The sequence below is a fragment of the Botryllus schlosseri genome, chromosome 15, assembly GCF_051294905.1.
Source record: "Botryllus schlosseri isolate E-star chromosome 15, Bs_hap1, whole genome shotgun sequence".
In the NCBI taxonomy this organism is placed as follows: Eukaryota; Metazoa; Chordata; class Ascidiacea; order Stolidobranchia; family Styelidae; genus Botryllus; species Botryllus schlosseri.
The window spans coordinates 14,287,685-14,308,486 of NC_137250.1; the positions used below are offsets into that span (position 1 = coordinate 14,287,685).

The 20,802-nt window shown below is 42.8% G+C and overlaps 1 protein-coding gene across 1 annotated transcript; it reads left to right on the forward strand.

Moving 5' to 3' along the window:
- The first annotated feature begins 2,120 nt into the window (after window positions 1-2,120).
- Window positions 2,121-19,878, forward strand: LOC145457090 (SMAD family member 1-like). The gene is made up of 8 exons (XM_080335254.1): window positions 2,121-4,659; window positions 4,722-4,882; window positions 7,185-7,356; window positions 13,990-14,131; window positions 15,113-15,372; window positions 16,125-16,346; window positions 17,745-18,001; window positions 18,673-19,878. The coding sequence occupies exons 1-8, from the start codon at window positions 4,593-4,595 to the stop codon at window positions 18,814-18,816; spliced, it is 1,425 nt and encodes a 474-aa protein (XP_080191380.1). The 5' UTR covers window positions 2,121-4,592; the 3' UTR covers window positions 18,817-19,878.
- Window positions 19,879-20,802: the final 924 nt, after the last annotated feature.

The window sequence follows — 20,802 nt, forward strand, 5'->3', positions numbered from 1 at the left end:
TTTCTGGTATAAATCTGTGTGAGTGAATTGGGCACTGTTTACGAGTATCTTTTTAGATGGTAAACTAAAACATAGCACACTATAGGCTACTCACCCTACAGAGTAGGCCTACTACTCTGGGGTATTCTATGTTCCATCTCTGCAAGGATTTGTGCATTTGGCTCGTTTTCACCCAATGCAATGGGTGTGAAAGCATTTTGTTTGCTATAAAGTGCAGCTTATCTGATTTGCACCCTGTGCTATAGTAGAATTTGGTAATATACAACATTTTCGTACTGTTTAGTACAGCTACTTTTACGGTCTCGCACTCATAACAGTTTGTTTGTCATATAAATGAGCATGGATGTCCACTTTGTCCAGTGTCCACATTCAAGTCGAAATGCGAGCAATTACTACTAAATGAATACTAGTCCATCCTCAAGATTACCGGACCACGACTGACCTATCGATCTCGCCTTCCATGACATGCCATCCCATTTCTTGTTGCTTGCTTTTCCTATATTATCTACTTTAGTTTTTTAGTTTTCACAGTGTGCACTGTGCATGCTTCCTCTTTACATCGCCTAGGCCAAGGGGGGTGTCTGATTCCATGGACCACTCCAAGCCTTCCTATCTTTTCATTGTATCGCATTTTGTTGTGTATTGAACTGATAAAATTGTTAATAAACCAATGATGATGAAATGAAACAAATAACTTCGTTGTTAAATTCAACCCAATAGTTGTCGCTGAATTCTGTTCCGTGGCGATAAGGAGTTGAATGTGTCATGAGAAGGGGACAAGCAAAATCATCTCTGTGGGCATGTCCCATAGTCGTCATTGATTGGAACTACAGAGCATAGTAATTTCAATATTCATTTTTGCCAAGCATAAGCAGTAAGCACTAAGCACCCCGGCTTTAGTGCCCCTGTGAAACGAATGGCCACCCGGGTCTAAATAGTAAACTCGTTTCATCATAATTATGTCTTTTCATTTGTGATTGATGAGATATTGAAATGGTAGAATTTCTAGACGACTGTGAGGATTAATTATCGAAGTATTCAATCGAAATAACTGAGAATTTAGAAAGAACGTCTTGGCGGATGAATACATAAGAAATAGGTGACTATAGGGCATGCGACAAAGCGTCGCCTAAGCAGGAAAACATAACCTCGGCAAGCACCGACGCGTGTGAACTATGTGAAGGTATTTATGAATCGCGCCGAGAGCAACGTAGTATCGGTTATAGCCAGTGTCACGGTCGTGATTCAGTTTTTTTTTCAATACTTTGTTTCAAGATTCCTTTTATTTAGTACATTGTGTCGATTTATTAAGTCAGTAGCGCGCGCGCATATAGCAAGTTGTTAACGGAAAGGAAAGGACGTGGTTTATTTTTGCCCATGAGTGCATGATATTCATGTGCCGCTAGGGAAGGAAGGTCAAGATATAGCCTTGGACGGCCGTCTAAGTCTTTCACCACCCCTCCATGCTATCCCAATAATGCATGAGCGTCAAGCGTGGAAGTCATGGATATACCGGTTTTACTAAGCAGGTCCTTGGTCTAACCCGACCGGGGATCGAACCCACGACCGAAGTCGTACAGACCCACCAAAGTCTACGTTCAATTTGATTCAGACTGTATATATTTTGATGCATTTTTTTAATCAAAGTATTTTATTCTTCCATGATTCATGGGAAAAGATATCATGAAATTAGGAATAAATACATATTCCCGACTTGAGTCACCTCGACAGTACAAAACATAAAGTCGGAGCAATACACGCCATTTACAGTGACAGGATTATGAGTTCAATATGCACGCGTGTAACGATACATGATTATTTTCATGTGAAATTTGTTATGGTTTGCTTGAGGTATTCATTTTGACAATAGATTGTACCATAGGGTTGCTCAACTATGTAAATACGAGAAAAGGGTTTCAGGTTATAGGTCTGCATGGGTTTTTCTACTACTTTTCTACTCCCACAAGTTGAATGGATGATTTGTGGCTATGCAGTTGAAATTTACAACACTTACCTGTTCGAAGTGCGTGTGCATTGTGAAAATGCTCTTGAATCATATATTTACTATGTCAGTGGCTGCTAATACAGTGTCAGTAAGGTTGTTTCTTTTTTAGAATTTGAACTGACAACTCTGTACATTTATCCATCTTCTATTTATTTTTTGTTTTCATTGCATTTCATTCTTTAGTTTACTTCTTTATTATTGTTGCCTGTTACTCTGTTGTTGTTCCAACTTACCACTGTTCTACCTGTTTTTAATTTATTCTTGACGCGAGACTCTATTAAAAGACGATTTTTGTACTCCATCGCTGCAGCTGACTAGATGGTCCCTAAGGAACCGTATCGCTGCAACATGTATTTTGTTTTTGAATGTAATTTTTTGCTCAATAAAAACTGTCTCTCTGTCTCTCTGCCTCATTTGTATAAATGTATGGAAATTGGACGCTGGACAGTTACTATGGTTACAAGAGTCAATGTCAATAGGTAATTAGGTATGTGGCCATGTAGCACACAACTTGACTCTGAGGCTAAATTTCCTCTCAGAGATCATATCTGCCTTAAGTTCAATTTGCAAGCTAGCGTATAGAACCTCGCCGAAATTCAACACGCTACCTCTTTTTAATAGTTGTAGGTACTCAAAGTTCGATAAAATGGCAAGATTGGCAATTGAATAACAATTTTCTACATTTGTTTCACTTGATAAAATGGAATTAAGATGTCATGTCAAAGTGTTTAAACATTTTGCCTCTTTAGTATATAATGGTTTGGTAGCACCGCCAATAATATAGGAATTGTTAGATGTGAAATGTGTGTACAAGTGTGTATAACAAATTTGCTATGATAGAACCAATAATTAGCATAACATTGAATAGCATGATACATACACCATGTAAAATTCACGAATGAGTATGAGGTAATTGATCACATTTTATTCAGCTATTTACTAGATGAACTTATCTACCTATGTTGCTGTTACAAGGTTATTAGTAGTCCAGAGATGCGCCTATGTTCTTGAGTATAGGTTTATCTATTGGTTTGAATGAATTAAGATCATATCGTCATACGGTACGGTTATTTGTGTAAGAATTTTTGTGCTACAATGATAAAATATTATTCATTATGGGAAAGTAGCTCTGTTAATACAGAATTTGATTATTTTTCTTCCAACAATCAACATGCATGTTTTCAATCCCCAAGTTCATGGGCCCGTCTACTTTGTGCGTGCCGGCTATTTAGGCTATGTCACAGCTATGAGTTGCTGCAATGAAAGACCCACAAACTGCACGTTTTCCTTTAAATTGCCCCAGTTCGTATGGACCACTTCCGAAATAATAACGAAACAGATATTATGCCACAGCACCCTCCTTTCGCATGAATTTTCCGATCAAGTTTGATCATATATTTGATTTGGCGGATTTGATGAAAGTTTTGTGGTGTTTTTGTCATGCCTGTGGTCTCGGTTTACAAATTACTGTAAAGTATTTTTGCTGATAAACAGGAGCATAACACGCTATACATTGGCATGATCCAAAGGTGATTTCTTGACGACATAGTCGACAAGCACAAAGTAGACGGACCCCCAAGTTCAAGTTCACTTGTTTAGTCTAAAAGCAAAGTTTGTCCAATGCTATTCAAATTGAACCTTGAACTTAGACACGAATATGATTATTACTGCATCAGATTTTCCATCCCAAGGGCTGTTATACCCTGTATCAGTAATATTCTAATTGTTTCAGGAATTTTTACATTATCAATTGCAGTTTGATCATCAGGTTTTAATGAAAATGTGAGATTTCAGATAATATGGGTGGAGATAATAAAGATGGATTTGCAACTAAGTCTATTATCGCTTTCGTCAGGATTGATCAACCCAGGATTAAGGAAACAGGTTGATCGCAGAGCATAAATTTAGTGTTAATCTCATGATTTAACAAACCGGAACAAACTATAGACTGCGTACAATGCGTACCATTCCTATGCACAAATAGTCCCGATAATGACCGTGCCGTCTGTCTGCTAGGTCATGGCTTCACTAAACAATCAACGAATTTTGTACCCACCAATATTCCATAACCTGTTTCTTAGCTGTACCGTACTAATTGAACGCGACTTTCGTTTCGCGATGATGATAATTCTACCTATTGCAGTGGCAGTATTGTTATCAGCAGGCTGCTGTTTCATTCAACAAATTGACAAGTGACAGCCCAGAACGCGTTTTCGCATTATGATGCAACAGATTGAAAACACTTGATTGAAAACTCCAGACACCTCAACTAACCATCACAAGTAACCTTTTCCAACTTTATGTGTCGCGATTAGCAGTATTTAATCACACGATTAGCATTCTTCTGGATCAGCAAATTTTATTATCTGCGCCTAAAATGCGTCCCGATTAGCAGTTTTTAATCACATGATTAGCATTCTCCCGGATCAGCTAAGGATCAGCTAACTTTATTATCTCCGTCCTACATTTACAATCTGTGTCAGCATTTTCATCGTCTTTTTCAAAAATACAGGGTACTGAAAACAATGCATGTAGCTAAACTAATGGCTGCTTGCAGTTGATATATATCAAGTGGGAACATCATAACATGGCAATGACTAGTCTGTTTTCATTCACGAGTCCTGCTGTTAAACGACTTCTAGGTTGGAAGCAAGGTCGGTCTTGAATTAACAAAATTTGCCTGTGTGTAAATCACACCTGGTAAACTTGTATTCAGGTGATGAGGAAGAAAAATGGGCTGAGAAAGCAGTGGATGCCCTCGTAAAAAAACTGAAGAAAAAGAAGGGTTCTCTCGAAGAATTAGAAAGAGCGTTGAGCTGCCCTGGACAAGCTAGCAACTGTGTCACAATTCCACGTTCTCTTGATGGCAGATTACAGGTCGGTCCCATCGGAAATGTTCTATTTTGAGGAGCCGATGTTATGGTCAAATATCGTCCAAACGGGGACTTCGATAGGGGTTAGATAGGTGTCCGAAAAGGATGTATGTTTCAGAATAATGGATTCGTTTGTTGCTTTACCGCAGAGTTACTTTACGTGGGTACCCTTGGGGTTAATTTCTACTTCTTTGGGATCAAATTTAGGCAATGATGTAAGAAATACACACTACACAGTGAATAGACAGTTCGAATTTATTTAACCAGTAACAAACAGCATGTGTTCTTCTAAATTTCTGTAAAAATCATCTTCGGCCAATAAAAAGTATGGAAAAGTGGGGATTTGATTCAATTTTAGTGAAATTTTCAGCATCAGATTCATATCAGCTGTGATTCGATTTTACCTATCTCAAGATATGGCCGATTGATATGACATTTGTATGCCTATGGCTTGATACTTTTAGGCTGAATTCTCCATCGTATAAGTGTAACACGCAGTAACGTTGTGGATAGGGTTGGGACTTCGGGATCAAATTTGAAATCCCGTGATCGGGATATCCCGGGATTAGAAAGGTAGTAAAATACACATACAGGTTACACAAACAACATTTAGTCCTTGTGATATTGAATTGACGCAAAAAATGAGATCATCAAGAGTATCGTCGTTTAGACCAGCGGGTCTCAAACTCAAATTTGCTGCGGGCCAATTTCGTAGTTTCTGATGACGTGGCTGGCCGCAGCATCAAATGGGGTATAGGTATAATTTCCAAGTAGGTCTTATTTGACGGACCTTGCAGACTGGCATTCCATACGCATTGTGAAAATGTGATTCACTATTGTATTAGGGTATATTCACGTTTGCGACGAAATGATCATATTTTTAAATATTGTAGTGCTTGGCATAATTTGGCGAAATAAGGAGTTATAGACAGTTAGACACCATACGAGACGACAAATACATCTTGTCATCGTAAAAGCTGTCACGTTATAATTTCGCAGCTAGCGGACATTTGACTATGTGATAGCGATTCAGGTTTTTGGAGCGGTTTTAGAGTGAATTTTAAGTTCTCAAATCCGAAATAAGAAATTTTCCAGTTAAATATTGTCGAATACTTGAAAAGTCAAAATGCCGACGCGGGCCGCAAAAACAGTTCTCGCGGGCCGGGTGTTTGAACCACTGTTTTAGACAATCAGCCGAGTTTGTGGCACTGCTTTATCACCAAAATAAAAGATATGGCGCTAGGTAAGCCTTTGGTAGATGCTGTTTACAAATTCCGGGATCGGGATTGCTTCCAATCTCGGGATCCCGGGATCGGGATTTCCCGGGGTCCCAACGCTAGTTGTGGATGAGTGGTCCGAAATTTATCTCATCGCTCAATTTTTGCTAAGCATTCTTTCCAAAAAAGTAGGTTATATACAAAGTTTTCTTTTCTGTCCATTGCACTACTAAAATGAAAAGAATTTGGGATCGTTACTTGCTTAAAGGTGATTTAGTGGATTTAGTATGTGGCATGTACCGAGATGAAATTGGCAGATTTTGGGAGACTCTGATGTTTTCTATAATGGTAAACACAGGATTGTTATTATCTTATCTTTGAATCAGGATTTAATGTATTGTTACTCTTAGCTGTTGCCAACCATTTTTATCTCCTGTGGATTCTATGCATTCCGATGTCCAGATAGTTAGATAGGAATATGGATAACATAGGGCTGCCTCATGCTAACTTAGCCAGGCTGGATTTCATCTTTGTGCAGACACTCAAAAATTATGATTGGCGGATGGGCCTCAGAAGTCAGAAGTAGGCTACTCGTAAATATCGGGCGTTCAGCAGCCGTAATTCTGCGGTTCTGCCATCAATGAAAAAAAATTAGACATGCCATTATAATTCTTGGTTTTCTGAGAAAATTGAAGTAGTGCCCACCTAAATAATTGGACAAATTTTGTAGTTATCACTGTTTCTATTTGAAACAGATATTGTAAGCCATTACTGTTGGTGGACATTTGCTGGGAACACTTGAAATATGATCGATGAATGTGTTTATCTTTATCTTCTTATGATTCACTGAATAAGATGGATCCGATAATGATCTCTTTAATTTTCGGGTGAATTAGGGGACTGGTCTTATATTATTGGGCATGATCTAATTGTCTGTATACACCTACTGCATTTAGATCTGATTACTCGGATTAAGTGATAACCTAATTCTCTAAGCAAATTGTCTCGCTAACCCAATTCCCGGTTATTGCAGACAGCATGTCACCTGGGCGGATTGTTTGTTTATGATATATCGCGGCAATATTTCAGGTGTCTCACCGAAAAGGCTTACCACACGTGATCTACTGCCGTGTGTGGCGGTGGCCTGACCTGCAAAGTCACCACGAGTTGAAGCCGCTGGAGTGCTGCCAGTTCGCATTTGATTCGAAACAGAAGGAGGTCTGCATTAACCCGTATCATTACAAAAGAGTGGAAAGTCCAGGTACTGAAACCCATCTACACGTTTGCTATCATTCTTCCGCCATTCGACCAGATAAATGGGATTCAGCGCGCCTACACGACCGCCGCATGCGCGTGTAAATTAATGAGTTTCAAATCCGGCTTTACATACAATTAGTCTGGATCAATTTACAACTGCCTACGGCGGCCGGTTTTCGTATTGTGGAGCATGCCTACGCTTAGTATGCCGACAGTGCGTGAATAGAAGAGTGCGGGATTTGAAATTATGCTGTTTTCTCCACCCTTTTGTTTTTGAAAGCCAATTGCTTCGTGCACCTGAGATGTATTTTCGCGCCGACTGGTCACTTGGTTAGTGAATTTGAAGATATGTGATTTACCCAACAGAGTGAGCTCTATAGCTGTTGCTATCAGAATTCATTGGAGAGAAAAGTTGGGTCAGGAATCACGAAAAAAGGTTACGGGCCCTGTGTAAAATCACCGATGCAATCGAAAACCCTATGAATACCAAAACTACAGCATCCACTGTCCCAGCTGTGACTGAATTTGTGGCTGCTTAGGAAAATCTCGTTGACGCTTGGGTTAAAGTCAGAGTCACATGCTAGGCAGCTAGAGGGTCGCAAGCTCGGCTATCGTTAAACCGTGATAAAAAGCTCGAAATATAAAACTATTGGAATAACTGTAATGCGATTACCAGTGTAATTGAAAAATTGGCCGATTCTACGTTTCTCGCGCTCGAATCGCAATCGAAAGCCGAAATTTATTTGTCGCCGGAGGCATTCCGACGGGCACGAATCTGTTAAAGTGCTTCGCGACCACGTGAGTCACCCGGCGCATCGTCTGACTCACGCGCATTCTTAACCCCGCAAGAAGCGCTGTTCCTCGCCGGAATGACACGACGGGAACTTGTCGCGAATGACGCTGCGCTCAGTTGAAGTGGCTCTCGCTGCGTGTCGCTTCGCTGTCGGTTTCCTGAATGTCACGCCGTTCCGTCAGAACCCAAACAATAGGATATCCGATGGTGCGTCGCAGTATCCGGCCGTTTCAAGTTTCCCTAGCGATTAAGCCGGCGTTCAGCTCTCCGATTTTTGCTGTCGGGTTCAAAGCAATTTAAACCGGTGTTGGGTGTTTATTTGCTTTCGTATTGCACGAACAGCGCAGGTATTTTGTTTATATTGTGCAGATATCGTGTAGATAAGCTTTCTTTTCCGCATGGGAAAATGCGTGCGAACGAATTCCTTTTTTCGGAATCATAATCGGGGACTTGAACACAATTTTTGATTGTTGATATAAAACGTTCTCTCCAATTCTCTTCTTGTTGCTTACGATTATTACAACCGACTAGTGTCCGCTTTATTTCAATCCGAATATACTATGCGAAACACAACGTAATGAACAGATGGGAAGCTGTCGAAGCGACCGAGTGTGCGATCTTCCAAACTGTTTTGGCTTCTCTGACTTTTTTGAGCTGCGGGAGTACCGTTTCAATTTACATACTTGCATGGCGTACCCCTTGAGGATAATGTGAATCCAAAGTCAATGTACGATTGTTTGCAAAGTCTATTTTTTGGGTGGGCGTGGGGATCCATAACTAGGTCTATAAACCCTAATAGCACAAATAAAACACTGCATTTAGTAAACTTTCTTTCGCGTGGCACACACATCACAGATTCACAGTACTACATCAATTAAATGGCTCGCGTACTCTCGCAATTTCTCTTGCGCACACCATGCATTTTCATTACCCCAGCTTTATACGCTTTCCCTTGCTCTTTTCATTCGTCGTTCATCAGGTCTTTCTCTAGACTTACTTGTAAAGGGGTCGTAACAACAGCGATTAGTGGTAGGCCATCTCCATTTGTAAGAGTCACCCCAGAAAACGAGTAGTCTATTGTCACGTAGGCCTATGGCGCAATTTCCATTCGCAAGACACTGGACGGTGCGTTGACGCCTCTCGGCAAATAATGGGTTTCGGCGTCGTTAGTGCTATGCAGACGTTTGTTTTATGGTTGGTTGGCGCCCCGTTGCAGTTGTGCTTTGTTGTGATACATGTCGGTGGCGCCAGGGTTGGGTTTTGACTGCGAGCCCTTCTTTCGTGCATCAAGATTTTGTTCTGTTCGTGCGTGCTTTCGTTCGCGATTGCGACGATGTTCGGTCGCGCAGTCGATCGATGACTCGGTATCTGCCAGTTGTGGACCCGTTACGAAACTTGGGTACCCGGCGATTTAATGACATTGGTGAAACGGACCATCTTTCGACGTGACGTCACGATTTCGCGACGCTAGTTTTCTCAGCTCTACGGTGGCGAATAAGGTGTTAGATTGCGAAACAGGCGTGTGTATTCGCGCGTGATTAGGGGTGTTACGATTCACTCCCTTCATTCTGAATCGATTTTAGTTCCCTTATATCATCATTTCATCGATTCAAAACGTGTAAAGATGGGACGGAGTCGAAACGACTTGGAGGTTTGGAGTCGAATCTTCCAATCAAACGCCCACCTTGGCCGGAAATAGAGCATGAGTATGAGCCACGGAGCTTTCCTGTTATGCAGCAGTTGATTTCAACCCAAGTGTTGCGAAGGTGCCAACCTTTTTATTGGCGATCAGTCTCGCAGATACTTCCGTGAGTATAGATCTTGGGCGACTGTGCTGACTTTTTTTTAGTAATCAACCTAACCTGTCTGGACCAACGTGCTGATCTTAGTTTTTAGTAATCAGCATAACGGCCACTGGACATTTTCAAATTTACCACCACGAAAAGGTTTGGAACGAGAATCACTATGGCGTAGAACATGTAAATAAGAGGCTTGAACATCAAAATAAAAGTAAAAATATAACATAGAAAAGACCAGTGATGAAAATAAGTTAGAAGATATATCTCTCTACTTGCACCCGTGATATAATTGTTACCACCTGTCGCGTAGTCGTACACACGCTCGGAAATATCAGCTTTGAATTCGGTTCCATCAGTTAATCGTGCTGATCAGAACACTTCACACTGTTTACATGTAAACGCTGCTCGTTATAGTGTAACGCTTTTCAAACACTAATCTGGGGATAGGCCTATCACGTCGCGTGTAAGTATTACGTAACATATATTGTGTGTCTGGCCGAATTTTGTTTCATATGGCGAACGAGCTCCTTTTTACGATCTGCAGCGTCGAAATTATGGTAGAATACGATTTAATCGGTGCGTGTTCTAGTCTTGCTACGGGAATCGTGGCGAACATTTTTGTTTGTGAAATGAAACGCAGCCGTAACGCCCGCTGGGCAGGGATGAAAAATGGATTTACTATTTCCATATCTTCAATATCTTCAATATACAGTCGAATATTTTTGAAATAAACCCGACTATTTTTGGCTGATACACGTCAGGGTAGAGAATTGTAAAAAACATCGCATAACAACAATCGTATCCCCATGTATGGCGTCACGGGCATGAACTTTCGAATGAACGCCGCGGCGAGCTCGTTTGAGCTCAATGTACTGTTATTAGAGGGTGCGCGAGCTCCGTCTGTTACCGCAAACTAGGTTGGACCGAACCGTGACGAGTGTCAGCTAAAATTATTCGGGCTTATTTCGATACGAATATATTATTCAATTGTATATTACAGCTCCGTTCCTCCAACAGTCTCCAATATTTCAATATCCAAATCTTCAAATACGCATTTCTCAGATTCTAATCCATTATATTGCTCACTGATCATATGTGCCAGTAGATAGGTATCGATCAACGTTTCCGTCGGTGGTACTTGATATCTCGCCGTCTTTTCTGTGAACATAATCGATATTTACAATTTTTATCTGCACAAGACACATGATGAACAGATAGAAGGATGTCGAAACGATCAAGTATGGTCTCTCAACCTCACATTCACCCCCCCCCCCCCGCCTAAATTGGCATTAGCAGCATAGCATAGTATAGTATGCCTATAACATGGCCTTCATACACTTGTTTTGGGTGCTCTGAGTTCGTATCTCCCTTATCATTCTCCTTCTCGTATACGACCGTAGTCGGGCCTTTCTCGGGTTTTGTGTGAAGATAAACCTACAATCGAATCGTCGAGATGATGAGACGCGAACCGCAGGCTCTCGCTGAGGCTTAACCAGCTGCGCCAACTCCCCACATCGCAGCATCGTGTCCTTGTTATCTTCCGACGTAATTTTCAGCCCATTCCGGACAAGAAAAGTCGCGATTTTTCGATAAGAGCGAGGGGATTGTTCCTTCGGTATTAGTATTGTTTGTTTAGTAATCATTGGTAACATCAATTTAGCTACTGAATCGAGTAACAGGACACCTATCAACGTGCGCGAAATTTGAGTATATGTTTCGCCGTGTCGCACCGAAACTGAGATAATTTGTAAATCAGGAAATGTGACTACCACTAATCTAGCGTCAAACGAGGCTGTTTTTCCAAATGCCAACAATCGTAATCAGACGCGCCGAACATTAATGATGCGGGGGAAGATACCGGTATTTCTTCGCTTCTATCAACAGATACACAAAGATTCGCCTATGCGACACGAAACTACCGTGGCGTCTTATCAAATTACCGTCTATCGACACCCTTTGCCGTACTCCCGGATTAGGTTTTGCATAATTGGTCTTTGATGTCCTCGAGAAATAAAAAATAATTATCGCGGCGCCAGTAAGAACTAGTTATACTGGCGAATCGCATCGGTAATATTTTACGGTCGGACTTTTAATTATACTGGTCGCCAAAGCGAATCGCCGCCTTTGCGATTGAGTCGGAAGGGGTTTTAATTTTGGTTTTTCATCGCATCGTAAAGGAAATCTTCCAGCTTCTCTTCCTGGTGACCTGGTCGCTTGCAGCGCGTTCGGCTGTGTCGTTGTCTTGTTTATTCTTGCAAAGCCGCGAGTTATTACGTGTTTTGAACCTGCACGACCTATATCTCAGATTGTTTTCGTGCGTCATTCTGCAGTTGACGATTAGCAGACTTGCGTGGTGTGAAAGACGCACCCCGTCGCGGTGTAACTTGAGGCTTTCTGCTGATGGCCTCCCTGTGCGCACTGTACAGAACATTTTACTTGTTGGTGCACACCAGACTTGGGCAACTGGATAATTAGAGCGAAATGCCAGTAATCTAGCACGAATTTAATTTGTGAAATGTTTGTATGCACTAATTTTAATTCTCATCAATCCTGGTATATTCATATTGAAATGAACCCGAATATTTTCGGCTGACACTCTGGTTTTACTGAATATGCTACAGCAGAACTGAATAGTGCGGAACGACTCAAGCTAGGTGTACTGTACACAGTGTACAGTAGGGCTGTTCAGAAATAACTTTTTTTCCCGGATTCAAGCCATTCACTGATTAAATTGTCAGGTTACCCTAAAAAACGCTGCACACCAAATTTGATTCGATTCTAACAAGTATAGGACCCTGCAGATCCAATTAAAATTTTTAATTTATTATGGAAAATTGAAAAAAAAAAAATTTCCAAATTTTTCTGCCAACCCCATGAAATTGTTGAGCTGTCTTCAAAGACGTTGCAAAACAAATTTGAGTCAATTCCGACCAGTAGAAGCGGAGTTATGTGAGTTTTTCGATGATAATTCTCGGATTATCCTTGATCGGTGGATAATCCGCGATTTATCAACGAAAAACTCACATAACTCCGCTTCTACTGGTCGGAATTGACTCAATGTTGTTTTGCAACGTCTTTGAAGACAGCTCAACAATTTCATGGGGTTGGCAGAAAAATTTGGAAATTTTTTTTTTCAATTTTCCATAATAAATTAAAAATTTTAATTGGATCTGCGGAGTCCTATACTTGTTAGAATCGAACCAAATTTGGTGTCCAGCGTTCTTTAGGGTAACCTGACAATTTAATCAGTGAATGGCTGGAATCAGGGAAAAAAGGTTATTTTTGAACAGCCCTAGTGTACAGTGTACAGACGGGGCCTACGATACTAAGTATCGTAGGCCCCGGTACATACATCTGACATTCTCATGACAATGACCTCTGAACTGACATGAACTCAACTTGCTTTTATTTGTATTTCTTTCTTATCCGGAATTAAAATTCAATTATGAAGTCGCGAATTCAGTAATTCTAATCTAAATTGGAAAAAATGCTGACAAGTCACGTTGTACGGGCTCACTGCGTAGCGTAACGCCATAATGTATGATGTAATCAACGCTATGCGAATTGATGACAATTAATGACTTCCGGATCTGTACATTCCATTTATTACCACCTAACGACACCCGCATGACAGGCGCCGAGAGCTACTTTTAGGATTCGGATTTCGAAGCGGCCATCGTTAACACGGGGCTGGTCGATATCTCGGAATGATTTACGGGCGCCTGTGTCTTCCCGTGTTTTTCCAGCGGTTTCTGGGTCAACTCGAAATATAGCTTATTATAATCTGTGCCTGGCTTTGACAAAGCGAGTACGCGAATTATGCCGTGTCGAAAGCTGGCTCAACTCAGTCGCTTTCCTTATCTGACGACGGGTAGCGCTGCTCTCGGCGTCAATCCATCGGCCGGTAGTTAATCCTAATTATGCCTGTAATTTGTAGATGTACTGTACAAGTGTACAATGCTTCGAGAGCGCTGTAGGCGTTGATGTTCGCGCTCCGGTTTGTAACCATGCCTGCGTTTTCCTTATCGCGCGTGCTACGTTTTAGTTCTTCCGCCCGTGCTGGTACCGAGACACAGCGAATTCGTGCCATCGCACAGCATGATACACCGCGGCAGGGAATCTTCGCACGGTCACATGCCACCTAACGCCATCTACTCCGCCGAAAACGGGATGTACAATGCTTCCGGGTGAGATAGTGTATTCACGTGATGGTTATCCAGTTCTAATGTCTGATAATTCAGACTGGTAACAATGATTCGAGTATTGAGAGATGATTTTTTGCAGCACTGGCACTGAAAATATACTTCCCTGTCTGCTAAGGGTTGATTTCGAAGTTTTTGCCAACATGGAAGCCTTGAAACCTCAATTAGTCGTATCACAGTCACATCATTCGATACATCTACGTACGTAGAGTAGTACAAAGTTAGGCGTGTTAGTGGAAATCGCATTTCTCCGAAGCCGTTACCAAACTACAGCAATGTTCCAATGTTTACCAAAGTAGGTATGGTCTAAATAATATCAAATTGTCTTCATGAGGTTTAGAACTAGCATCAATTTCTTTGTGATTTTGCCCAGCCCTGCTCGGGACGCGGCGCGTGATACTGCTGACGCATCGCCGCGATTGGCCAATTATGGGAATCGTATTTCGATGTCGCCGCGCGGCAGCAATTTTGTGGAGTCGATTAATAATAAACTTGATCAGGTGTCGTGTTGACTTTGTGAGGTGACGGTGGTAATATTATCTCGCGCCGATATAAAAGTCCTGCGCGTAATAATAGACGGCAGACTCGAGATGTTAATCACGTCACCCGTGCATTTCACAGTGTACAGATTTTTCGTTCGCTCGTGCATTCGAATTCCTCCACTCCTTTTCCTTACCATTACGCGCCATCCAAACGACGCCAATGCAAGAAGTCGAAAAAAGGCGGTACATATAAACAGGACCCGCTACCTACATACATGAGATCATTTTCATAAGGCTTGGTGTGTTTGATATGTTGTGCCAGTTTGCAAAACCCACTCCAATGCTCCGTAAACTAGAGGTACCCTGTTATTGACCACATCTGACCCTTTGCTACAGTTGTATTTTGGCATAGGCCTGTTTTCCACCCGTGCATTTCAACGCAGTGGCGTGTTCTCAAATTTCAATTAGTCACCCTGTTTTGCAGTCGACCGCCACCACTGTCACACTTTCCCGGCCCGGTTTCGCCACAGACCCGCTTCAACGGGCCCGGGTCACCGGACTCGTACACCTCGACCTCGCCATTTCAGCCGCCGATGTCGCCGGACGGTTCCACCACCAGCCCCGGCAGCCCGTACAGCCTGCCGGCCGACACTCCGCCGCCCGCATATGATGGCGAAAGGCCGGACAGCATGGACACCAACGCACCGCCGCCCGCCCTAACCGCAAACCACCATAATCGCATCGGTGAGTCCTGGTCAGAAGGCTGGTAGTAGTTTTTGTGGTAAATGTAAACAGATGTGGTCCGTAGTGAAATACGTATACTTTATATCCGAGTTCTCAAACAGCTTTTCTCTACTTGCAGTACTTAGTCGAGCGGTTGTGATTTCTTACTACTTCTGCTCCGGCTTGACAGTTTTTTATGGAAAACTACTTGCTCTTCACAGTTTTTCGAAAGTTTGCATCGCTTTATGAGTGAAACTGTCAGTGATGAAGTACTTCTACTGCTTTGGAGTTCTCATGTAGGTTTTGGCTACTTAACGCACTTGGTCGACGGGTTGTTTTCGTACTACTTCCGCCCGGACTTGACAGCTTTTAAGGAGAAATTACTTACTGTTATAAATTTGTGAATAGGGAGATTGTCAGCAACCAGGTACGTATACTATTTTGGAGTTCTCGCGTGGGTTTCGACTTCTTCCGTTATTTACTCGGCTGGTTTTGATTTTCGGCTGCTCGCTATTCCGCTTCAACAGTTTTAGGCAAAGCAAAACTACGTTATATTTAAAATTTGGATTGTGAGAAGTAGAAGGTAGTTTTGGGGGTAAGTTAATATATTTTTAAGAGCGAAATTATAATAAGGATCAGTTGAATTAGCCCTCGTGTCGCGATAACTGTTCAAATTTTCTTGTACTTGTGATTGACTAAAACTTAACTGCGCTACTGCTGCTTGAGCAGCCCCGGCTTCTTTTGGCCGGCTCTGACCGTTAACTTCTCCCCAGACGTGCAACCGGTGTCGTACACGGAACCGCGGGAGTGGTGCACGATCGTGTACTATGAGCTGAATAACCGCGTAGGCGAGGCGTACATGGCCAAGCTGACTTCGATTATCGTGGACGGCTTCACGGACCCGTCTGCCAAGTTGAATCGCTTCTGTCTCGGGCAGCTGTCTAACGTCAACCGGAACTCTACCATCGAAAACACGAGGAGGCATATTGGGAAAGGTGGGGCCTTTTTAATGCGGACATGAACCCAGATTTTCGAGTTTCAACTGGATAGCTGTTTCGATTTGTACGCACGATATTGGCCTAATTCAGTGGTTTTCAGTGATGTATTAATACTGCTTTCTCGGATTACTCAATTAGGTCTTACTAACCTGCACTACTTGGTGGTTATATTTTTTAACTAATTCAACTCCTGTTTGACATTCTTTTGTGAGGTAGGGAGTAGTTAACGGATAATTATGTTTCCATCATATCATAACTGCTGTCTAAAATTTCCCTGTAATGTAGTGTCGTACCACAAGGCGAGAAAATGGTGTTAAAGTGAAGGAATATACCATTCTTCCATTTTTCGACCATATATGGAGGAATGTAGAAGGTGGAAAGTGAGAGGAATCGACATTCCATCATTGTCGCTGCAGGATGGTAAAACAGAATTCACCTGTTGCAGATTTGTGTAGTTTCCGACTGCATCAAATGGGCAGACATATTTCAACTCCCTTATTGTATTTTGTAACAAAGGATATATTGCTATTGCCAAATATATTTCACTCGATGCTTTTCGACTGACACTCATCAGGAGCGAATGTCAGTGAATATGGTTAACTGAAGAAACTGGCAAATTTACTGACATTTACTCGCTGAACTTATTGTCGTTGCAATATTAAAGATCTTTACTTCTAAAAGCCTACATGTATTGCATTCTTTTTTTCCATTCTTGATACTGCAGATAGGTAAAATTCGGCAAAAGCCAATACGCTCCAATAGTATGTTTTCTTCATTCAGCTGCGCTCACAGCCCAGATTGTGTCCCTTTTCATGCAGACGGTAACGTGTGCCCACTGCATAGGCGGTAATTACCGCGTAGCAATAGCATCCACGGCGTGCACCCCATATTTTGCCTCGGAGCGCTACGTTTAAACGACTGCGCGTAATTACGCGCGGCCGGCTTGAAAATAGGCTGCAATTATCGCGATCTCGAGAGCGATAATTAGCGCGGCGGCGGCATTTGCGGCGGAAGGCGTGATTAGAAGCGAAAAGTCGCGGGCGGCTCCCGTTTGAATTTCGCGACACGTTTCGGTAACGAGCCGCGGGTGCGCGCATTTACGCCGTCCAGGCTGCGGTTGTGATAGCGATAAGTTGAATTTCAACCGCGTCCTAATCGGTATCATAAGATGCAGATTTTCACGCTTCAAGTCTGCTTTAATGTTATGACGCCATGATGAGCCGTGCTGGAATGATCGACACGGAATCGAATTAGTCTGGCATTCGATTCTGCCCAGCACTAATCTCGACACTGGGTTCGGGGACCCTTACTGTGCGAGAGATTGCTCATCGATAGACCAGGCTACTTTCCAACGCCATCGTCACTAAGACAAGGTCTCTTTGTTCACCCGCGCAGGCGTTCACTTGTACTACACGGGCGGCGAGGTGTACGCGGAGTGCCTGTCCGACTCTGCTATCTTCGTGCAGTCGCGCAACTGCAACTACCATCACGGCTTCCACCCCACCACCGTGTGCAAGATACCGCCCGGCTGCTCGCTCAAGATCTTCAACAACCAAGAGTTCGCCGCCCTGCTCTCGCAGTCTGTCAATCACGGGTACGAGGCGGTGTTCGAGCTGACCAAGATGTGCACGATACGGATGAGCTTCGTGAAGGTAACGGCGTTGCTCGTTTGGCTTGATTTCGGCGTGTGCTAGTTTTTGTTAGGCGAATTTGAAGGCTCCGTGGACATGCGATATGTTGGTCAAAAATTATTATCTTCAGTTGAGTGGGTTGTGCACGTAGACTGAACCTACTTGAGTTGCCCGAAAAAGCTCTAAGTACTGATTAGTGATCAGTGATCACTTCTGGTTACAGGTAGGGTTATGGTTGGGTTAGGGCTCATTTCTGGGTTAGCGTTAGTTTTATTATTGTAAATTCACATGTTCAAGTGTCGCTTGCTGAACTATGGTTTTTCATTGCGTCGACTTTGCGATCGGAAATTCCGTTTCCAACAATTTCAGTCACGATTATGCGCGGTGCAAATTCACATTTGCGTTTACCTTCGTGTTTTGACCGCCGCAATGATGTCAAAGGCATCCACGGCGAGAAGAAAGTATTTACGATATACCGTAATAACTAGTAGCGGCAGGAAGCGTGGAATTCCATTACTCCTAAACATCGTCTTTTATTGCTCGATTCGTATTAGATTAATCGAATCATTGTGTCTGGCTCTAGTAACAGGCGACTGCAATGGCCCGGCCAATTCACGACTCGCCTCTGCTGTTAAACGGTCGACGAAAATGAACCTTTTCGCAAGCTCTTACTTATTCGTATTTTCTACAAGGGATGGGGCGCAGAGTACCACCGTCAAGACGTCACGTCCACGCCGTGCTGGATCGAGATCCACCTGAACGGCCCGCTGCAATGGCTGGACAAAGTGCTGGTGCAGATGGGCTCTCCCAACAACGCCATATCGTCTGTTTCGTGACGACTTCGCACCGTGAGGCGCCGGCGATGTTTTCCTGTTTGCGGGACTCCGTGCAGAGTTGAGCGGCGATTGTAATCGCCCCGGAATGATAGGCTTTGAAGCGGTTCTCGGGTGCTATCGATGAAAGCTTTGGGCCCCGGCTGATGCAGTCGGGGTCCTGCGGATCAGGACTTCCCATTTCGGATGTATCCGGCATTAATTTCAGCCCGAATCCTTTTTTATAATACCTTTACCTTCTTGCAAGTCCTCGTACCTTCCGCATATAGCGCGGTCGAAAAAGATTTGACGACGCGAAAGACGTCTTTACAGTGACGTCATAATGCCGGCTGTGAGCGGCGGAGATGATTGTGATTATTATTATTATTATTGATGAAATTGTGTCTCCGCGCGTTGCGACCTGAGCCTCGCTGGGTTGATACTGTAATGTCTCGACGAGGATTATTGTCTTGTTACTGTGGACTTTCTCTTTGTGAGGGTAATGTTTGGGCAGTTTGGTAGTAACGAACATACATAGTGGAATTTCAGACTTATGAGTAGCGCTTTCAAGTTGCGTATACTTTGAATCGCCAATTTAAGATCGGCCCGCCCTGGTTTACCTTACCAGTAAATATTTTGGACGGCCCTTATTTATTAAGTAGTCCCGGTTTCGATTACACCCGCTGGTAGTTGTTGGATATTTCCCTCTTCAACAACGATACCGCGATGATCTAGCACTTGAAAATATAAATGAGCGACAGATTCGTTTGGTGCAGGCGAAGCTATGATGGCGTGTCTTGGTCAGAGAGTCCGCGTTTTGCGTTTTATTATCTTCGTAGATCACTCACTGCCTCGATTGGTTAGTCTGTTGCTGGAAATGGGAGCAAAAACTCTGATTTTAACGGTGCTTGCAATACTATTACGTACTGGTGCTGTATCGAGTATCATGTGGTGTGATGATGTTACCGCAATTGGATTCCGGTTTGAACCTCAATCGAATTAAGATTCGTGCCTGATTGCTTTCCGTTTTTCGTAGATACTATTTGCTGCCAACATTTTTTTTTCTTATTAAATCTTCTTTTTCCAGTGTGGTATGTTTGTGTGGTAGCAAAGACATGCAGCCGGTAGCCTAGAAGCGACCGCGTCCGGTCCGGCCCGGCCGTCTATTGAATCGATCCTGATGGTCATAGGCTGGTGGTCCGGAAACAATTGAAGCTGTTTTAGAAGTGTGTGACGATTAGAGCTGGGCACAATGATTCGAGTCGATTAGTGAGAGATGGGACTTTTTCGAGTACTGAACTTATACGCCATGTGCCCAGCCCTGGTGACAATTGACTCAATATGGCAGGGCATGACATGAAGTGGAATGGTCAGTGCCGTCGTGGCGTTTTCAGAAAAGTCCATGACAACAGTTGGAGAGAGAGGGAGTAATCTGTATTCGTCTATTTGTTTATTTGGAATAATCACAGACCAATGTATAGTGGAAATAAATAACTGCCAAATCATGAAATTCAGGGTTAGGGTTCGAATGTGCTGATAACCAATGCCCCTGATTAACTTGCTAGGGGTGTCCAACTAACTAACTCTCTCGCTCTGAGCGTCCCTGTCGGAACTATAAATATACTCAGATAACAATAGGATTATATTAGTCGGATCATCACCTGGTCTGTTCATGTGCTTGTGCATGCCATACAGTTACATGATATTTATCGATACATGCCGAATTGTTCACCAAGTTCATCAAGTGCCGAGTTCGCTACTGGCAATCGTCCTATATGAACATGACTTTCTGCGATCAGGAAGTTAGGCCTACCATTGGATGAAGCGCCATCGCATTAAGCCGAAGACTCTAATTTTAGTAGTGAAATATATTATCAGCACTCTGTCGTTACAATAACAGCAAAATCCATTAACAATGGCGAACTGAAGTGCGTGCATTTTACGATATTGCGATCATACTAATCCAATAATTAATCTTTCAGCGTAAAACTGACTTGGCGAACTGGATGT